The 19,476-nt window shown below is 44.7% G+C and overlaps 1 protein-coding gene and 1 long non-coding RNA gene across 15 annotated transcripts in view; one reads left to right on the forward strand and one right to left on the reverse strand.

Moving 5' to 3' along the window:
- The window catches only part of STARD13 (StAR related lipid transfer domain containing 13), a 573,794-nt gene that overhangs the window by 542,790 nt on the left and 11,528 nt on the right, over positions 1-19,476 (forward strand). For 10 of the 14 annotated variants that reach the window (XM_060394451.1, XM_042254792.2, XM_060394450.1 and 7 more), the window contains 4 exons: positions 4,264-5,648; positions 8,269-8,442; positions 9,522-9,738; positions 17,299-17,497. In XM_060394451.1, the coding sequence (XP_060250434.1) occupies positions 4,264-5,648; positions 8,269-8,442; positions 9,522-9,738; positions 17,299-17,497 (1,975 nt within the window). The remainder of the gene's footprint in view (positions 1-4,263; positions 5,649-8,268; positions 8,443-9,521; positions 9,739-17,298; positions 17,498-19,476) is intronic. The other 4 variants (XM_060394453.1, XM_060394452.1, XM_042254795.2 and 1 more) reach the window with 1 other exon arrangement.
- On the reverse strand, positions 5,687-17,310 carry LOC132657299 (uncharacterized). Its single transcript, XR_009595231.1, has 3 exons — positions 16,655-17,310; positions 7,519-15,803; positions 5,687-6,174 (listed from the first exon to the last, which is right to left on the reverse strand). It is a non-coding gene; the product is annotated as an uncharacterized LOC132657299 (long non-coding RNA).

Raw genomic sequence — 19,476 nt, forward strand, 5'->3', positions numbered from 1 at the left:
ATCATTTGCTTTCAGTCTTTCCCTCACCTTCTCTGGTGGAGTTACTCAACCAGCTACTCACAAAATGCTCTGTAGCCTCCAGCAGTTTGGTGTCTTGGCATTTTGTCAGTTCCTGGCTGAAATCCAGACACACCGTGTCCCTAGTATTTCCCTGGTTTACTAAATCGTTGAGATAACAGAATAAAGTTAGTTTGGTGTGTATTTTTCTCATAAAAACATCTGACTCCTAGAGGTTTCCATTTTGCATTTCTAAATAATCAAAAACTATTTACGTTTAGCCTCAAAAAAAAAAAAAAAAAGAAAGAAATCTGATCATCTTCTAAGGAGTACACCTTACGTTTATTATCGGAGAATCTGCTATGTCCCTGACCATCTGCTGGGCCATGAGTGTATAAAAAACTAAAACTGTGGTGTTTTTCATGCTGTGAATCAAGGCCCATTGGTAGGTTATCAGATGAATCTGGTGGGTTGCAAACAACATCAAAAAAAAAAAAAAAAAAAGAAATGGACTAAACTAGAATATAAAATATCAGAGGATAAAGATAACTGTGATAGCATAAATTTATGTATTTGTTTATTTATTTAGCTTTAGTGTAATTTGTATATGTGCCTTGAGTTGTGCTGGAATTTTTTCTTTTTAATGAATAGCTAACATGTTTTGAGCACTTAGTATGTTCCATATACTATTATCAGTGCTGTATTACTTCCTTTTTTCCGTCTTCAGTTTTATTGAGGTATAATTGACATATAGCACTGTATCAGTTTAAAGTGTGCAGCATGATTTGACTGACATACACCATGACTACCACAGTAGGTTTAGTGAATATCCATCATCCCAGAGATACAATACTAAAGAATAGAAGAAGAAAAAAATCTTTTTCCTTGTGATAAGAACTCTTAGGACTTACTTAACAACTTTCATATATAACATACACAGTGTTCATTATATTGATGGTGTTTTACCTTGCATCTCTAGTACCCACTTATAACTAAAAAATGTATTTCTTATTGTATGTCACTATCAGTTTCAAAGATCCTGCACCAGTGGGAAAAAACAGACACAGAATCATGTCAGGACCCTCTGGATGTACTCTGATAATTGCATACTAAAGAAGATAGATATCTTTTCCTTTTCTCTCTGTTTTATTTTTGTTTTTTATTGCTTTGATTTTTGTTTGTTTGTTTTGGTTCAAACCATCTAAATACTGCAAAATTTCCCTGAACTGTTTGCCTTTTTCCCCAGGAGTTTACCACTTTTTCACATGCCTTGGTTGGGTTGTAAATATCTCTTTTTGCCCAGAGCCAGTATAATAAGCTCTTAGAGTCCAGCAGACAGGAGTGGGCTTTCCATCCCTAGCCTGCAGTGCCCAGCTTGGCATCTTTTCTAAATCAACATAAAGAAGTCCTTCTCCAACTAGTATGTGGTTTGCTAGCATCAGTAACCAAGTTTGGGATTGCTTTAGAGAGCTCATTGGAGCCAACACTAAATGTTGTAGTTTCTATTTTAAAATATCTGTATTTTCTTTAAAAGCATATCCTTCTTTTGCCTTCTCAGAAACTATTTGCTAAAAGTTTTTTTCAGAATGTTTACTTAATATCAACTTCTCCTAGCTTCCTGAAATACGACATGAAAATCCAATAAACTCAACCTCCAAACTGTCACAGTACCTGATATTTAAATGGCCCTCAGATGTCAGGGGAAATGTATCCATCACAGGGAAAGAGAAGGTAGAAAATGCTATGAAGAAAGCATATTTTTGAGTCTTCATCCTAGAGTCTTGCCCTTTTTCCATTTGTGCAACTTTTTAAGCTCTTTCGCTAAAGTTTTATGCAGCTTTTTTAAAACTCAAAGCTAATTTCCCACCATGCTGCCACAGCTATGAAATTCTCTGTGATTGCCATGGTTTTCTTTCTTCCACCTTATACTTGAAAGTTCAAATTTGTCATTTAGTCTAATCCCTGTGAACCTAGATTTTCAGGGAATAAGAATGGAAGGATCCCACATTCACCGACTAAGCATCTGTTTATTTTTCCTTGAAGATAATATATTGCGATGTCCAGAGGAGTTCAGGTGGATGCCAGATATATAGAAAGATGGATAAGCCATCTATCTTACATGGACAGGAATCACAGACACAACTGAACAAACATGAGAAAATAACAAATAAGCAAAATACCCCTCAGTGAAGGATTAGTCAGTGCATTATTTCATGTAATCCCCGAAGCAAACCTATGATGCAGAACCAATTTTCAGTCCCATTTTATAAATGATAGAAATCCACTTTGGAGAGAGTAAGCAACTTTCAGACAGTCGCCTAAGTCTAACTGGTACTGCTTGCACTGGCAACAGGGTCTTAGAACCAGATGCCAAAGTAAAGTGGAATAACACTTAGTCCAATTAATATATTTTTATATATACACACATAGAGAGAAAGAGAGCAGTTACTCTCTGCTCGGCATTGCTGCTAAGTCGCTTCAGTCGTGTCCAACTCTGTTCGACCCCATAGACGGCAGCCCACAAGGCTCCGCTGTCCCTGGGATTCTCCAGGCAAGAACACTGGAGTGGGTTGCCATTTCCTTCTCCAATACATTAAAGTGAAAAGTGAAAATGAAGTCGCTTAGTCGTGTCCGACTCTTCGCAACCTCATGGACTGTAGCCTACCAGGCTCCTTTGTCCATGGGATTTTCCAGGCAAGAGTACTGGAGTGGGTTGCCATTGCCTTCTCCACATTGGGAGGATATAAATATGAACACAACACAGAAACGCAGGCCCTGGTCCTGATGAGCTTATCTGTAACAGTTGAGAGTAGGTGCTTGGGACATGAGATTAAGATAGCATTATAGTAAATGTTACAATAAAGATCTGAACCGAATGCTACAAGAGCACAATGGAAGCATAATCACTGCCTTGGGGCTGTCAGGAAGGCTTCAAAGAGACCCATGAAGCTGAGTACCCAAGAATGGTCAGGGATCAGGGAAGGACAGGGGACCATATAAACCCTTTAGGCTCTTAATCCTGTCACAGAGCTGGGTGTTGGGCCTAGTGGCAGGTCAAGGAGCAGGATGCAGGAAGATGGGGAGGAACCGCTAACATAAGAAAAGCACATTGGAGTCAGGTTGAAAGAGCTTCAGGTTGAAAGTCAGGTTGAAAATGCCATACCCAGACTTCGGAGAGCTAAGGGAAACGGAAAGTGTCTAAACTGGGAAACCCTGTGATCACACTTGGATTACACTGTGGAAAGCCGTTTAGATGGAGAGGATGTTGACCCGGTTTTTACTGTAATAACCCAGCCAGAGGTGCCAAGGGCCCACACTGGGGAATGAGAGTGAAGATGTGAACGAGGGAGCAGATTCGAGAACCATTTCAGAGTCGGATCTTGGTAATACACATAATGAAGAGAAAGAAGGAACGGATGATCCAGTTCGTCTGGAAAGGAAATTATTTATATGTCTGTGCTGGGCTGGGCCCAGGGATTTGCAAAGATAAACAAACTGGATTCAGGGAATCCAGACTCTCCTGTCTCAGGGGCTACAAATTCAGGCAGAACCCAGACATAAGAGAAATGTGTGAAGTGTATGACAGGGCAAAATGGTGGGGCCATAGCACCCAGATACCCGTGTCCCAGGAAGGCGCTCGGATCCAGGGCTGATTAAAAACAAGAAGGCTGGCCCGGTGGTGCTGGCTGGGATGGGACCTTCCTCCACCAGGAATCTCTAGAATGGCTCCCAAATTTCTACTTCCAGGAATTTGGAGATAATTTGGCTGTTAACTTACATGGGAACATATGCTAAGAATCAAGTCTGGGAGACTAAGGAGTACTGGCTTTGAGATCTAGTGACTCTGAGGCTCATAAGAGGAAAGCTAGAAATATGGTCCTAGGGCTCCGTAAAGAGATTAAGGAAAGAAGTAAGTGCCTTCTATGGCAAGATTGAATTTCTACTCAAAAAGGGAGAACTGCAGGTGTTTTATATTTAGCCTGTCTAGCCAGATGGTAATTACATCCTCTATGATCAGTCCACAAAGCTTCTTAGAGAGGAAGGAAAACTGAAGGGAAGAGAGCTGGATGGGTTGGGAAGGGATCTCCCAGCTACTGGGAAGGAAGAGGGCATCCAGAACAATAAATATGGTGGAGAGACCAGCAAAAGGGTCCACCCATGAGAGGGAGGGCAGGACGAGGCAGGGGTGCCATGCCCATGCTCCCCAAACTGCCCTCTCCACCCCTGCCACCCTTCCATTATTGGCATCCTGCTGCTGTTTTCCAGGGTGACGACTCCGATGAGGAAGATCTCTGCATCAGCAACAAATGGACTTTCCAAAGAACCAGCCGCCGGTGGTCTCGCGTGGACGACCTCCACACACTGTTTCCTGGAGGAGACAGAAATGGGTCGTCGGGAGACATTAGAATGAAAAACACGACCAGCAGTGAAAGCGTCCTCACGGATCTGAGCGAGCCCGAGGTCTGCTCCATTCACAGTGAAAGCAGCGGTGGGAGCGACGGCCGCAGCCAGCCAGGTGGTCACGGCGCCGGCCGGGAGGCCTTTGAGGGCCCCGGGCAGTACTGCGCTGACGGCCCGGTCATGCTGGACGCCACGCTGGTGGGCAACAGCCTCCTGCCATCCCCCAAAGACGGGTTCCAGCACCCTTTGCACCCAAAGAATGAGAAGCCCAGCCGGGCCAGAGCCAAGTCATTCCTGAAACGCATGGAAACGCTGCGAGGGAAAGGCGCGCAGGGAAGGCACAAGGGGCGGCCCGGGGGCCTGGTGATCAGCGGGCCGGTGTCGCAGCAGGAGCCTGAGTCCTTCAGGGCCATGCAGTGTGTCCAGATCCCAAATGGACACCTCCAGAACTCGCCCCCCGCCGCCGGCAGTGCTGGGCTTCCTGGCCCCACCAAGTGGGGTGCTGAGAGCAGCCCCTCGGAGAACAGCAGCAGCGGGGGGAGCACGCCCGGCCTGAAGGAGCGGAGGTGCCAGGAGGCCCACAAGCGCGGGGGCATGTACCTCGAAGACCTGGACGTGCTGGCGGGGCCAGCACTGCGGGACGCGGGGGACCGCCATGCACACGAGTTTCACTCGCAAGAGAACTTGGTGGTGCACGTCCCCAAGGACCACAAGCCAGGGACCTTCCCCAAGGCACTCTCTATCGAAAGCCTCTCGCCAACAGACAGCAGCCAGGGGGCGAGTTGGAGGACCGGGAGTATCCCCCTGGGCAGACAGCCCGGCCCGGGGGCCAGAGAGCCCAGGCTCGTGGGGTCCTGCCACAGGGCGAGTCGGGTCAGCATCTACGACAACGTCCCCGGCTCCCACCTGTACGCCAGCACCGGGGACCTTCTGGACTTGGAGAAGGATGACCTCTTCCCTCACCTGGATGACATCCTCCATCACGTCAACGGGCTCCAGGAGGTGGTGGATGACTGGTCCAGAAACATGTTACCCGAACCACAGACACACAGTGCCGGAGAGGCTGGCTTCTCCCCCTTCCCCTCTCCCAATCAGATCACCTTGGATTTTGAAGGCAACTCTGTCTCTGAAGGTCGGACCACACCCAGTGACATGGAAAGAGATGGAGCATCTCTTACTGAGTCAGAGGCCGCTGGGGTCAGAGAAAGGAGGGACTCAGGAGTAGGGGCCTCTCTGACCAGGCCAAACAGGTTGGTGGCATGGCTTTGTGAAGTGAGGTTTCAATCCATTTCATAATAACTATGGTCTGTTTATTTAACAAACATTTATAGAGTACCTTCTAAATATTTAACACTGGTCTAAGCGAAGTATGCAGTTGGGAATTATTTGAGCAGTAGTATGGCTTTTGTGCAGATTGAATCCATTTTAACTCACATTTGTTTCTCCCAGTGTTTACCCTTTAATTCAATCTTCAGTTCAGTTCAGTTCAGTTCAATTCAGTCGCTCAGTCATGTTCGACTCTTTGAGACCCCATGAAGCACAGCACGCCAGGCCTCCCTGTCCATCACCAACTCCCGGAGTTCACTCAAACTCATGTCCATGGAGTCGGTGATGCCATCCAGCCATCTCATCCTCTGTCATCCCCTTTTCCTCCTGCCCCTAATCCCTCCCAGCATCAGAGTCTTTTCCAATGAGTCAGTTCTTCGCATGAAGTGGCCAAAGTACTGGAGTTTCAGCTTTAGCATCATTCCTTCCAAAGAACACCCAGGCTTGGTTCTATGCAAAAAAAAAAAATTAGCTTATGTGCAAAGCACTGATGACAAGGCCCATTGCCTGTGCACAGGCTCTTCCCATGACCTTGCCAAATCTTACATTTTTAAAAAGTTATATGAAAAACTTCTGAGATCTAAGGTGTAATCAAGAGAGTTCCAGAAAAACATCTATTTCTGCTTTATTGACTATGCCAAAGCCTTTGACTGTGTGGATCACAATAAACTGTGGAAAATTCTGAAAGAGATGGGCATACCAGACCACCTCACCTGCCTCTTGAGAAATCTATATGCAGGTCAGGAAGCAACAGTTAGAACTGGACATGGAACAACAGACTGGTTCCAAATAGGAAAAGGAGTATGTCAAGGCTGTATATTGTCACCCTGCTTATTTAATCTATATGCAGAGTACATCATGAGAAACGCTGGGCTGGAGGAAGCACAAGCTGGAATCAAGATTGCCGGGAGAAATATCAATCACCTCAGATATGCAGATGACACCACCCTTATGGCAGAAAGTGAAGAGGAACTAAAAGCCTCTTGATGAAAGTGAAAGAGGAGAGTCAAAAAGTTGGCTTCAAGCTCAACATTCAGAAAACAAAGATCATGGCATCATGTCCCATCACTTCATGGGAAATAGATGTGGAAACAGTGTCAGACTTTATCTTTTTGGGCTCCAAAATCACTGCAGATGTGACTGCAGCCATGAAATTAAAAAACCCTTACTCCTTGGAAGGAAAGTTATGACCAACCTAGACAGCATATTAAAAAGCAGAGACATTACTTTGCCAACAGATGTCCATCTAGTCAAGGCTATGGTTTTTCCAGTGGTCATGTATGAATGTGAGAGTTGGAATGTGAAGAAGGCTGAGTGCTGAAGAATTTATGCTTTTGAACTGTGGTGTTGGAGAAGACTCTTGAGAGTCCCTTGGACTGCAAGGAGATCCAACCAGTCCATTCTAAAGGAGTTCAGCCCTGGGTGTTGTTTGGAAGGAATGATGCTGAAGCTGAAACTCCAGTACTTTGGCCACCTCATGGGAAGAGTTGACTCATTGGAAAAGACTCTGATGCTGGGAGGGATTGGGGGCAGGAGGAGAAGGGGACGACAGAGGATGAGATGGCTGGATGACATCACCGACTCAATGGACATGAGTTTGAGTGAACTCCAGGAGTTGGTGATGGACAGGGAGGCCTGGTGTGCTGTGATTCATGGGGTCGCAAAGAGTTGGACATGACTGAGCGACTGAACTGAACTGAAGGTGTATGCAGTACTTTATATGTTTATTTTGACTTAAAAATGCAGAATACAAAGCACATAAAAGCTGTTTTACTATCATCATTTCACAAGCACCTTAGATAAATGTCCCTGGAAGGGAGTAACCAGTAGGAACAGTCCTACTGTACGTGCTGCTGGGTCTCTCCCAAAGCAGTGATGTCTCTCGGGCTCACTGCTGTGCAATCACGTCAGGAGAGCTTCATCTGCACCTGTCACAAGTCAGAGTGTGGAGTCAGGACAGCAGTGTGAGGGTACTCTGCAGCTCCCAAATGTGTGTGATCTCTGTCTCTGCCTCTGTCTGTCTGAACGTTTCTCTCTCTCTCTCTCTTACACACACAGTCTCAGGTGCTTTCAACACTGTGGGAATGAATTTAGGAATAAACTAACACATAAAATTTATTATATCACTTATTTAAGCCTCCTAATGGTGGCTCCAATGGTAAAGAATCTGCCAGCAATGCAGGAGACCTGGGTTCGATCCCTGGGTCGGCAAGATTCCCTGGAGAAAGAAATGGCAACCCACTCCACCATTCTGGCCAGGAGAATCCCAGGGACAGAGGAGCCTGGCAGGCTACAGTCCATGGGGGTCGCAGAGTTGGACACGACTGAGCAACTACCACCACCAGTGAAACAGATAATGCCTTCTTCCAAAATAGTTTCTTCTGTTTGTTCTGTGCATTTTGTGTCTTTCTGCTCCATTTGCTCTGTGACTCTCTTAGCTCGAAAACTATTTTGATTAGCTACTTAAAAATCGGTAACATCTCATGTTTTCTGACAAACCCATCCCCTTTGTGACTGGCTTCTCTGACGGTCTTTCTGGTAAAGGCGACTCCGGTGGAACAGCTTCCAGCTCTCACACCAGCCGCAGCCATCTACGGCCTCACCCCACATCAGCGGACAGACAGCCGGCCAGCTGAACCTGCTCCAGCGCTTCTCGCTGCTCCGCCTCACGGCCATCATGGAGAAGCACTCCATGTCCAACAAGCACGGCTGGACATGGTGCGTAGCCCATTCACCTTGGAGCAGACCATTTGTTCCAGGGCTCAGTGTGTGATGGCAAGCACTTCTGTATTTGCTTTCCGAGTTCTGAGGAATCTGGTTGTTTCTTTCACTGCCAGTCTCTTAGGGAAAAAAATGCCCAGAGTTCTTCCTCAGTGTCCGCCTCTGGGCTGCCAAAGCCTGGATGAGATGTAGCCTACAGGAAGCATTGCTTTATTTGTTGCTCTCTGTCAGTTTCCAGGGAAGGCAGTCAGGTTCCAAGTAAAGAGTGATTAGTTGTGAACAGAGACATTAAAAATAAACTTGCCATAAAGTAATTCTGGCAGTTTGCAAAGAAAACATCTGTTTCTTGTATCTCCTGGCCCAATGCAGAGCTCCACACTTAGAGCATTGCTTCACTGAGAGCACTGAACTCTTCAAATACAGTTCCGCTCTTATTTCATTGGCTAATAAAAACAAGACTATGCAGTAAACCTTTGGAATAAGGAACTCACAAAAGCGTATGTTGGAACTTGAATGTGCACCGATTTTACACAATTTGATGAATTTGGAAAAATGTAGGATGTGCTGCTAATTGTCATATGTTATATATTATGCACAAAGAAGAATTGGCAGTTTATATTTCATAAAATATAATAAGAAAGTTATAAATTGTGTGGTTAAATCAACATATGCTTGTGTATTAAAATTTTCTTTAAAAAGTACAACTGGTTCTAGAAAAGTAAGGGAAGATATTAACATAATAATTTATCTTCTCTTCTTTCTCCTCCAACCCCAATCAAGTTTCTTCTTTCTGATGTAGTTTTTAATTTTGTTTTGTTTTGTCTTATTGGGGACTTTAAAGTGTTTATCACTTAAGAAGTGTGTCCGTCACAGTTAAACTGGAATGTCAAGCACTTGATTTGAAAGCAGGGCCATAAATCCATTCTGCTAATGTGAATCACCCTGTTTAACAGTTAGAGGCACAGGACACACACAGTCCTTCCAATGTAATGTGAATTATCAAGGGAGAAATGTTGAATTCCCCGGCGCCTGTCAGATGTTCCAACAAAAGCTTGGCTTCCCTCTTGCTTTCACAGCCTCTCCCCGCAGTGTGCTCCACGAGGCGTGCATGACCTGGTTTCTGTGAATTTTAGGGCAGTTCCAAAGTTCATGAAGAGGATGAAAGTTCCCGATTATCGAGACAAGGCAGTCTTTGGCGTTCCCCTCATCATTCATGTCCAGAGAACTGGGCAGCCCCTGCCACAGAGCATCCAGCAAGCACTGAGATATCTACGCAGCAACTGCCTCGATCAGGTAGGGTCATCAGTCCCAGGCACAGGCCAGGCAGCACAGAGCGCCAGCCAGATCAGATCCGTCCAGGGTCAGACAAGACATGCCTCTCTGAAAGAAAAGGCACTGTTGTCTTTAGAGGTCCCTGTTTAATTTGACCAGGTGACATCCTCATCAAGCCATGCAAGGATGTTTCCTCACTGGCAACTTGAAGGACACCCCGGAGTGACTGCAGAAAGCTAATGTTGATCATTTGTACCTGTGATGGCTAATTTGTGCTCCCTGGAAGCTGGGAGTAAAGCTATCTACTGCATTTCCTTTTAATTATGGTCTCAATGCCACCACTGATTGCACAGCATTCTTTTATCCCTGTTTGTTTTTAAACTAGAATTAGGTGTTTATATCTCCCTTTATTAATTTTTTGAAGCAGTACCATGACTGTTTATATTTTTAAATTTATTTATATATTTTTAAATGTGCAAGTAAAATATGAAAATAATATCAGCTAAGTTAAATGTCCCTTCATCTTGTGGAGGTGATTAAAAAGCTCAAGCTGAACAAAATTTTTGGAGACCATTTTCCGTCTCCAGGACTCTGGGTGCCGCCACAGTGGTGGACAATGAATGGCCCAGAGTGTAACCTAGTCTATGATTAACCAGGCCAGGCCTTTGCTCCTCTGAATTAATACTCATTAGTTTCTCTATTAGCCATTCTGTCCAAAATAAAAGCCATGTTTCTGCTTGATCAATTGCAACCTTGAGTATTAAGGGTATTTTCAGGTAACTATTCTATAATGGCTTCTATTCATCTTACTCTTTAATACCGTGTGAAGAATCTGTGCCACTCTAAGGTTATACACTTTTCATTGATTTACCCTTGGCCTTAAGCTAAGTGGACAGGAATGAGCTAAGCCACCCGAACTCATGAACTGATGTCGTCTCCACCCCGGTGCTGAGATCATACTTAGAATCAGGATGGTCTCTTGATGAATCAGATAGCAGTTTTCAGTGGAAAAGAACAGGAGTAACTTCTTCATTCAGTGCCATCACTGATTGAACTCAATGCATTTTGCCCTTTTCCCTTCCAACTCGTAATTTAGATAATGCACACATCTTCATTTTTTCATATTTAGATGTTACCATGAGGGTAAACATGGTTGCTGTTACCATTGTGGTGGCAATGGCTGTTTTGTTGAGAAATGGCCTGGATGGCTTGCCTGTTATTTCTCAGAAAGAAAAGCAACAGACCACTTGTCTAAAACCAACAGCACTCATCTTTGGCAGATGCCCCAATTAATGTTAATTGATTTGTGAGTAACATCCCGATAGAGCAATCCAATGAAGTTGATAGTTAACCGTTAGATTTTTTTTTTAATTTTAGAACTTTTAACCAAAGGCATACATTAATCAAAAGTAGAAGGTGTATGGGTATTTTACGGAGAAAAATTTTTGGAGAGGTGAGCTCAAACATTTGCCAATACCCTGGAATTCCCTGGTGGCTCAGATGGGAAAGAGTCTGCCTGCAATGTAGTGCGGGAGACCCAGGTTCACTTCTGGGGTCAGGAAGATCCCCTGGAGAAGAAAATGGCTTCCTACTACACTACTCTTCCCTGGAAAATCCCATGGCCAGAGGAGCCTGGCAGGCTACAGTCCACGGGGTCACAAAGAGTCAGAAACAACTGAGCAACTCTACTTTCACTCTAGTTAATCTCTTTTGCAGTCCTGAAAGCACTGCCACCATGCCCTTCAGCACAGGACTTTGAAGCTTCAACTGTACTTTTACTGGACTATTAGTATAGACCCAGGATTGTATTTTGTGGAGAGTATCCTGCTATTCGGACACATTTTTCCAAACTTCTCAATTTTTGTAAAGGTATATAAGACCCATCTCCCCTCTTGGCTGATTCTCTTCAAATCTTTGGCTCTAATGCTTATCAGCAAATGCTCTATTAAGAGAAAACAGGGTTTGTTCTGGAATGCTAAAGCAAATGCTGCAGTTCAGCTACAGTCTTCACTCAATAACTGTAACCTTTCTTAAGTGCCCAGCATGTTTCAGGGATATTAGGAATCCTGCGCTCACTGCCTTATTCAATCCTATATCCACCCAGGGCAGGGTTAGCCCCCAGGTGGCAATGGTGGAGCCAACATTTGCTTGAAAATCTATCTCCAGGGCCCAAGTTTTTAACAAACGCATTTCACTACCACCTGTTAGAATTGCTTGTCCCCAGTAATTTTGGGGTGATGCCACCTCTGGCATTGAGGAACACTTTGAGAAGTGGCCCCAAACAACTCACTGATGGATTCAGTGTCAGGATTGTGTTGATGATGTTATTCGTTGTATCATGTGGTGTCTTTTCTGTAAGAACAGAAGAATTTTTCTTCCTCAGGGCCCAGCACCTGAAAGCATTGTTATTTGGGGGATAACTGACCTGTCTGTATTAGGTACACCAGGCTCATTCAGCTGGATATGTTTTCCTCTCTACACTGGCTGCGAGAATTATTGAAACCAAATGCACATTCTGCCGGTAGTTAATATACGCAACATGGGGGCATGCGTGAATTTTGTGTGTGAACCTCATTCCTACTTCCTGCTCTCTTTTTCTCTCTTTATTTTCCTATTGCTCTGATGGTCTCATCTATGATCCTTAATTTATAGATCACTGTAAGTCACTTTGAATTCTTTCCTAAACAAGATTGGCTACACACGCATTGTAATATCACCACTCTACTCACTGCGTAGTCTTTGTGTAGAATGGAAAGCAGTCCTGCCCCCTGTAGACTCTGAATAAAGCTGTATCACCAGCACTGCTGCTGTTACTGATGCCAGTCTGCCGTTTGAAGCAAAAGTCATTCAAATGGAGAGAAGGAAAGTGGCACCAAATCCCCTCAACCCCTGCTCCCTGGCTTAAGCTTATTCCCTGTCTCTGTTTCAGACCTGTAACTATTTTCTTTCTTTCTTTTTTAATCTGGACGAACACCACCCTGAAAAACAGTATGCTGGCAAAGCCTTATAAGAAAAAGCCTCATTTCGTGGACAGGGATACTGACTGTAAATGTAAACACAAGGAACAAGTCAACCCTTCTCTTGTCTCCATCCAAAGAAAGAATCTGTCAGATGTCACAGGGACTTTCGCCTTATCCAGTCCCTCCCTTAGGAAGCACTCAGTGCCGGCAAGGACCCCCCACCTTCATCAGCAAAGAGTGTGAGGAGCACACAGAGGGCCCCCTCTGGTCCCTGCAAAGAAGGCAGGCAGTAACAGTAAGAAACAAGGGCAAAGTAGAGAAACAATAAGAAAACCAGGCTCAGGAGGAAGACTGTCCTAGAGATTTAAGAGCCAACTCAGGCAAATAAAAGCCAGTGAATCAGAAAAGAAAGAGGGGCCAAAGAGCAGGGAAGGAGAACCCGCCGGATAAGCGTTCTTCCTTCACCAGTGGCACCTCCTCTGAATCGAAGACTCAGGTCCTACACAGGATCCTGAGCCCCAGCCCCACGGCTGTGCAGGACCAAAGGGTCTAGGATGCCCTTCCTCTGAAGCACACGGACCGACTTCTCTGCTCCTCCTTTTACGTGGTCCCCTCCAACCACCTTCTAGGGCTGTCCCAGCGCTCAGCCTCTGACCCCAGAGAGGGAGGCTCCCTCCCTGCTCCACTCCTTCCCCTCAGGCTAAGCATTCTTCTCAGACAGGAGACCGTCACAAACAGCTGAAGACAGCCCGACAGAGCCCTGAAACAGGGCCACCACATCCCCAAGTACAGAACATCTTCTTGGTGATGAAATACAGTATGTCCATTTTCACCTGAGCAGTTGGCTGGAGATGAAATAAGGATGTTTACCTTCGATTATAAATCACTGCAGACAGGGCAGTGTGTGAAAGGAGCCGAGCTCTATTGGCTGAGCTTTTATTTCTAAAAGTTCACAGAAGGGCTCACAGCCTGAATCAGCTGCACAGAAGGATAGATGATACCCCGGTTATACCCAGCTCCTGATAAGTGTGGAGTCATGGCAGTGAGTGGCCAAACCTGCAAGCCTCCACATAAGAACCCCCTACGTGCTGCTCTCAGGCACCTTTCCCTCTCTGGAAAAACCAACCTTTCTTCATTAGTGGCGCACATCCCTAAAGAAGAGGAAACACAAGTCCTGATAAACATCATTAAGTGCTGAAAGGATTAGCATAAGCAGGATGCCAAGTAGGAGATTCAACATTATTTAGATGAAACTTGAATTCCAATGCAGCACTCAGCCCACGCTCTCCTTCTAATGGGGTAACAAGTTTTAAAAGCCCAATTATGCCGTGAAGACACTTCATACTCAGGACAAGTATCCTCAACCTGCTGTCTACCTGACATCAGAATGAGATGTTCCTGGGTCTCTTTTTAAATTACACGTTGAGTCCTTGCTTTTCAAAGCTGAGGGTTTAGGTGGAAGAGTAAAGAGAGAAGACAGTAAAACCAGACCAGAGGGACACTCATCATTCGTCCTTTTACCCTGAAAATGAGAGATGACGTGCAAGAGAGAAGCTTATGAAATGGATTTTGCATTGCTGACCACTACTCTTCCCTATTAAGAGAGGATGTTGGAGCCATACTTCCTGGGACGTGAGAGCAGGCCCTGCTGTGTAATTTGTGGAGTCTTGTGCAAAATGAAAAGTGCATAGAGATTACGAAGAATTTCAAAATGGTGACCACAGAGCATTAAACTAAACGTGGGTCCACGTGTGACTACCCAGGTCACTGGGCCACCAGCGACAGACACAGAAGCAAATGAAAGACATTTCACACATCTTGGGTCTTCTTCATAATGAAGCTGAAGGGCCTGGGGTTGCCTCCTATCGGCCACAATGACCATGGTGTCCCTAGAAGAAATGCATTTTCAGTGGTTTTTTTGGTCCTCCACTTTTTACTTACAAAAAGAAATTAGTCAGAAATGCGCATTTGATCGCCGCTCTGAAAGCTTTTTGAAGAGGAAGTGATGGTTGGCAATCCTGGGAACCCCCAGCCCTGGCTGCTCTACGATGATGGATAAGAAAAGCCCTTCCCTCTGGTCCCAGAAAAAGCTTCTACTTACCTCACCAGGAAGTTTTCCACTGCAGGGACCTGAAGCCCTGCCCCCAAATGGCTTAAACAATAGAAAATTGCCACAGTCACAAAACAACAAGGCAGGTAGTAGGGCAATTCTTCCATCAGCTCAGTGCCATTTTTTACGACAGGGGCCCTTCCCATCTCTCTCTTCTGCCATCCTCAGTACTCCATCTGGAATCTGATTTCAGACCACCTTTACTTTTATTGGATTTAGAAAAAAAAAAAAATCCTTTGGCGCTTCCAACAGAACCCACAGATATTTCCCACGTCCCCTGGAAGATAAGGGTGGGACGGGAAGGTTACTGTCAGAATTTGAGGCAGAACAAATAAATACCTGACAACCCTCTGGACATCCTGTGAGATCTGAAGTCGGAACAAGCAGCACAGAGCCCGCGGCTGAAGAGCTCCAGACACGTCTCAAATCGTTGAGATAACAGTATCTGCTGAAACTAGAAAGAAACTTGGAGACAGAACAGTACAAAGAAAGCATCCCTGGGATACGTGTGTACCTGCACCTCACGTGCACCAGAATCCACGCCAGCGAGGCACAGAGGACAACAAGGAACCTGGTCCCACCACGTACATACACACACACATACTCTCACTCACACACACACACAGTTGTCAGCTTCATTCTTTTTATAGAACACGATCAGTATTTCTCCACCGTCAAAAACAATAATAACAGGAATTCTCGGATGGAATACAGGAGGAGCCCTGTTTGTGAGTCACGCTGAGGAATTCACCTCTGGGGCACTTGGCTTCTGAGAACTCCCGTGCATCTGGGCCCTGAGGCCTGGTCCTGGGCCTCCTTCCAGAATTAGAGATGTAAACACACTGAGGCTGGGTCTCACTCCGATAATCACTTATCTGACACCTTGAACTTTTCTTTTGACAGTACTTGCTTTCTTCTCCTGCCTTTTGATGAAATGTGGAGTAGTCGCCAGAGGAAGAGAAACGTTCCTTAGATTCTTCTTGGCAACGTTTCTGCATTTTCTAGGCATTCCAAACCTTAAGAATCAAAAAGAAAGCGATTAATGCTTTAAATGACACTCTGCCTGAATATCCAATTCTGTGGAATTGGGGTGGTAAGCCTCAGAATGCAGAGAAGGATTACTAAGGATTCTGTCTTTATTGCCACAAAAAGTAGCAGTGTATAATTTCCCCTGTGTTCCGTGCCTCTGACGTATACAAAACCCCGAGTATTCCCCAACTGCTTGGAATTCTTCCCTTGCTGTTACTGCAGTTTGAAAGAGTGAGGGCTGCTCTCCATTTATAGCAGCAACTGAGAGAGCTCTCCTCAGAGGCCAGAGCTTGGGTCGAGGCCGGCCTGGCACACGGAGCGGCCAGGGAGGCGTGACTCTCCAGAGCAGGGGAAGAGCAGCCAGCGTTGACTCCTGGTCCGGCCACGGCCCACCTCTCTGACCGCTGGGAGCGTGGAAGCGGGCCAACCAGGCGGCCCTTGGGGAGTGAAAAGAGTGCAGATGGAGGGTTGAGGAACCGGATTTGAGAAATTCAGTGCCCTGGGGGCATTTAAAAATAACAGATAGACTAATGCACTGTAAGCCGGGGCTCCCAGACGAGCTCAGTTCTTTCGGGGTGGCGGCAGGTCCGCTCGAGGGGAGCCTACAGCGTAACCTGGAAACCACTGCAGGAACCTGCGTCCCCACAGGGCTCTGCTCCCCCTTGCTCATCCCTGTTGGGGCATCATCCCCATGGTGCCCTACGGCTCCACTTATTTGTCAAGCAGAGGACTCAGTGCTAAGAATGAAAAGGGCGTAAGACAACATCTTGAAGTCTGAAGAAAAGCCGCTTAAGAATCATTCTCACCAGAGCCATAACTTCAATACATAACAACTCACCAGCCAGCGTAGTAGGTGCATCATACGAGAAGCATATGTCACAAGGATTCTGAAGAAGGAAAAGCATAGAAGTAAGACTTTTCAATCAAAATACATGCTTATGATATTGTTTCATGAACACATTCCCAATAAACCTTTCCCTCAAAGGGACATTGAATATGGTTGCTTATCTGGTATCTATCAAACCTTCCATTGAGGGAACTTTTTCAAAACCCCTACTAAAGTGCACACAACCAGAGGACAGGGAATTTTGTCTGGTCTGTTCACTGATGACTCCAAGAAGCTATAAGTATGCCTGATACATAATGGGTATTTAATCACTGCTTGTTAACTAAATGAATACAATAACAAAGGTGGTGTTATAAGACTTGACAGGTTACGAAGCACAATCACATCTATTTTCTCCCTAGCCCTGTAAGGTGGGGTACTATTATTATTTTCATTTTGTGGGAGAGGAAGTCAGTGTTCTGCTACTGCCCAGAGTAGCTAAATAAGTAATTTACAATTGACTAGTTTGGCCACAATTCCAGCTCACTGAGTCCTGGTCCCACTGCCTTCCCATCACCCCCTAGGTGCTTGCCGTAGGAAGAAAATATCTGGGGCCAAAGGCAGCCTCACTGACACATCCCTGTGGCTTGTTTCAGGTGGGTCTTTTTCGAAAATCAGGTGTGAAATCTCGAATCCATGCCTTACGTCAAATGAATGAGAACTTCCCTGAGAACGTCAGCTATGAGGACCAGTCCGCTTACGACGTAGCGGACATGGTGAAGCAGTTCTTCCGGGACCTTCCTGAGCCTCTTTTCACCAACAAGCTCAGTGAGACCTTCCTCCACATCTACCAGTGTAAGTGGTATAGTGCCCAGCCTGTTCTTAAGTGCATCCATTCACCTAAAAAAAAAAAAGTACATAGACTGAATTTTAATCGTACAGGTGATACATGCATACGTGCTAAGTTGCCTCAGTTGTATCTGACTCTTTGCAACCCTTTGGATTGTAGCCCACCAGGCACCTCTGTCCATAGGATTCTCCAGGCAAAAATACTGGAGTTGGTTGCCATGCCCATCTCCAGGGGATCTCCCACCCAGGGATCAAACCCACATCTCCTGTGGCCCCTGCATTGCAGACAGACTCTTTACCACTGAGTCACCAAGGAAACCCTACAAGCAATGCATGAAGTATATAAAAGTTACAGGAGTAAACTTTGTTCACACTTTGATATGAAAATCTCCAGGCTGTATTTTATGCATTTGAAAATACTTTTTGACATAAAAACCTTCCTTCTCTCAATAGGGGTTTGTGTAGGATATATTAAAAAAAAAAAAAAACTAACTTTCAATGTAATTTTAATAAACTTAAAATGAAAAGGGACACAATAGAATTTATTTTACATATAGGTGTTTTTTAAAAGAAAGCATTTCCTTGGTATATATGAAATCCAGATGTGTTAAAATGACTAGAAATCAAGGGAAAATTGTATTTTAATACCATGTATTTTAACTGGTGGTAAGCAAGCAAAGCAAATCAAGGCTTAAGCTTAATTCAACGAATTTATATTTTCACTTAGAACTTTTTAAGTGATGTGAAGTTGATAATGTTCAGTGAAGCCCCTATAATTAATAATTGAAAATAGCAATTTTTGATTTAAAGGCATACTCTGCTAAAGGTAGTTGCTAAGGGCAGGAGGAGAAATGAACACGTGGCTTTTTCCTAGCGGCACTGTTATGTTTACCCAGCATTCGCGTGGGCTTCCTTTCAGGACTCCCCAAGGATACTCAGGTCCCACCATCAGTTTTCCATATCCTCCATTGGGCATCCGAGGATTCAGACAACTTCAGGTCATAAACACAGTACAGGATTCACAGTTCATTGAATCTGCAAATTCAAGACCCAAGTATAGGAAGAGCTGACTGTGTATTTATCAGGAAAAAGCACTTGCCTGTTAAGTGAACCTGTGCAGGTCAAACCATGTTGTTCAAGGGTCAGCTATAAGTATTTAATGGTCCAAGTCTCAATTCTTCAGGAAAAAAACACTTGGCCTGTGGACTTTTGAGTTTTTAGCAACATATGCATGAAATAGACCTTGACATGAAATTGATCCAACTCGAAGAGATTCCTGCTTATTGAGAATCCTGTACTAAATGTATTTTAGGAGTTTGCAATATTGCAAACAAAAAGGATTATAACAAGTACCACTTGTCAAAACAGGATAAAGTAGTGACCCACTAAATAAATATTATCTTGTCAAAATGAATAGGTTAAGTTAGTGATACAGGTTGCTGGAGCCTAAGTACAGGGAATTCATGTTTCTGCCATTAGAGGTTGAGCTGTGTTTTATCAGTAAAACCTCCCTTATGGTTTGGAAGTAGCATATATGAGCCTTTACATGAAATTGGTTCTGGGTTATGGTTGACATTGGTCTAAGGTTAAAGCCAGATTATTTCCAAGAGATAAATGCTTTCAGCTCTTTGTGAGACTCACAAACAACAACAACAAAAGATCAAAGCAGGGTTTATTTTAGCTCAGCAAACATTTACTGAGTTCAACTTAATGTTCAGGGCACTGTGCTGAGCCCTGCAGAGCACATGGATAGTAAGACTTAACTCTGCTCTTAGGCATCTTACAACTTAGGCAGACAAGACGTACACAGATAACTGCAATACAGCAAAATCGGAGACATTCCATGATAAGTTACAGAGAGCACCCAGGGAGGTTGAGATGAGGAATAAGGACTTGATGGAGAGGTGACAACTCAAGGTTGAGATACACAAGGAACACATGCTGAGCGAAGCAAACAGCACACTTGTCAGGCGATTATAGGATTT

Source organism: Ovis aries, chromosome 10, assembly GCF_016772045.2.
Source record: "Ovis aries strain OAR_USU_Benz2616 breed Rambouillet chromosome 10, ARS-UI_Ramb_v3.0, whole genome shotgun sequence".
Classification (NCBI taxonomy): domain Eukaryota; kingdom Metazoa; phylum Chordata; class Mammalia; order Artiodactyla; family Bovidae; genus Ovis; species Ovis aries.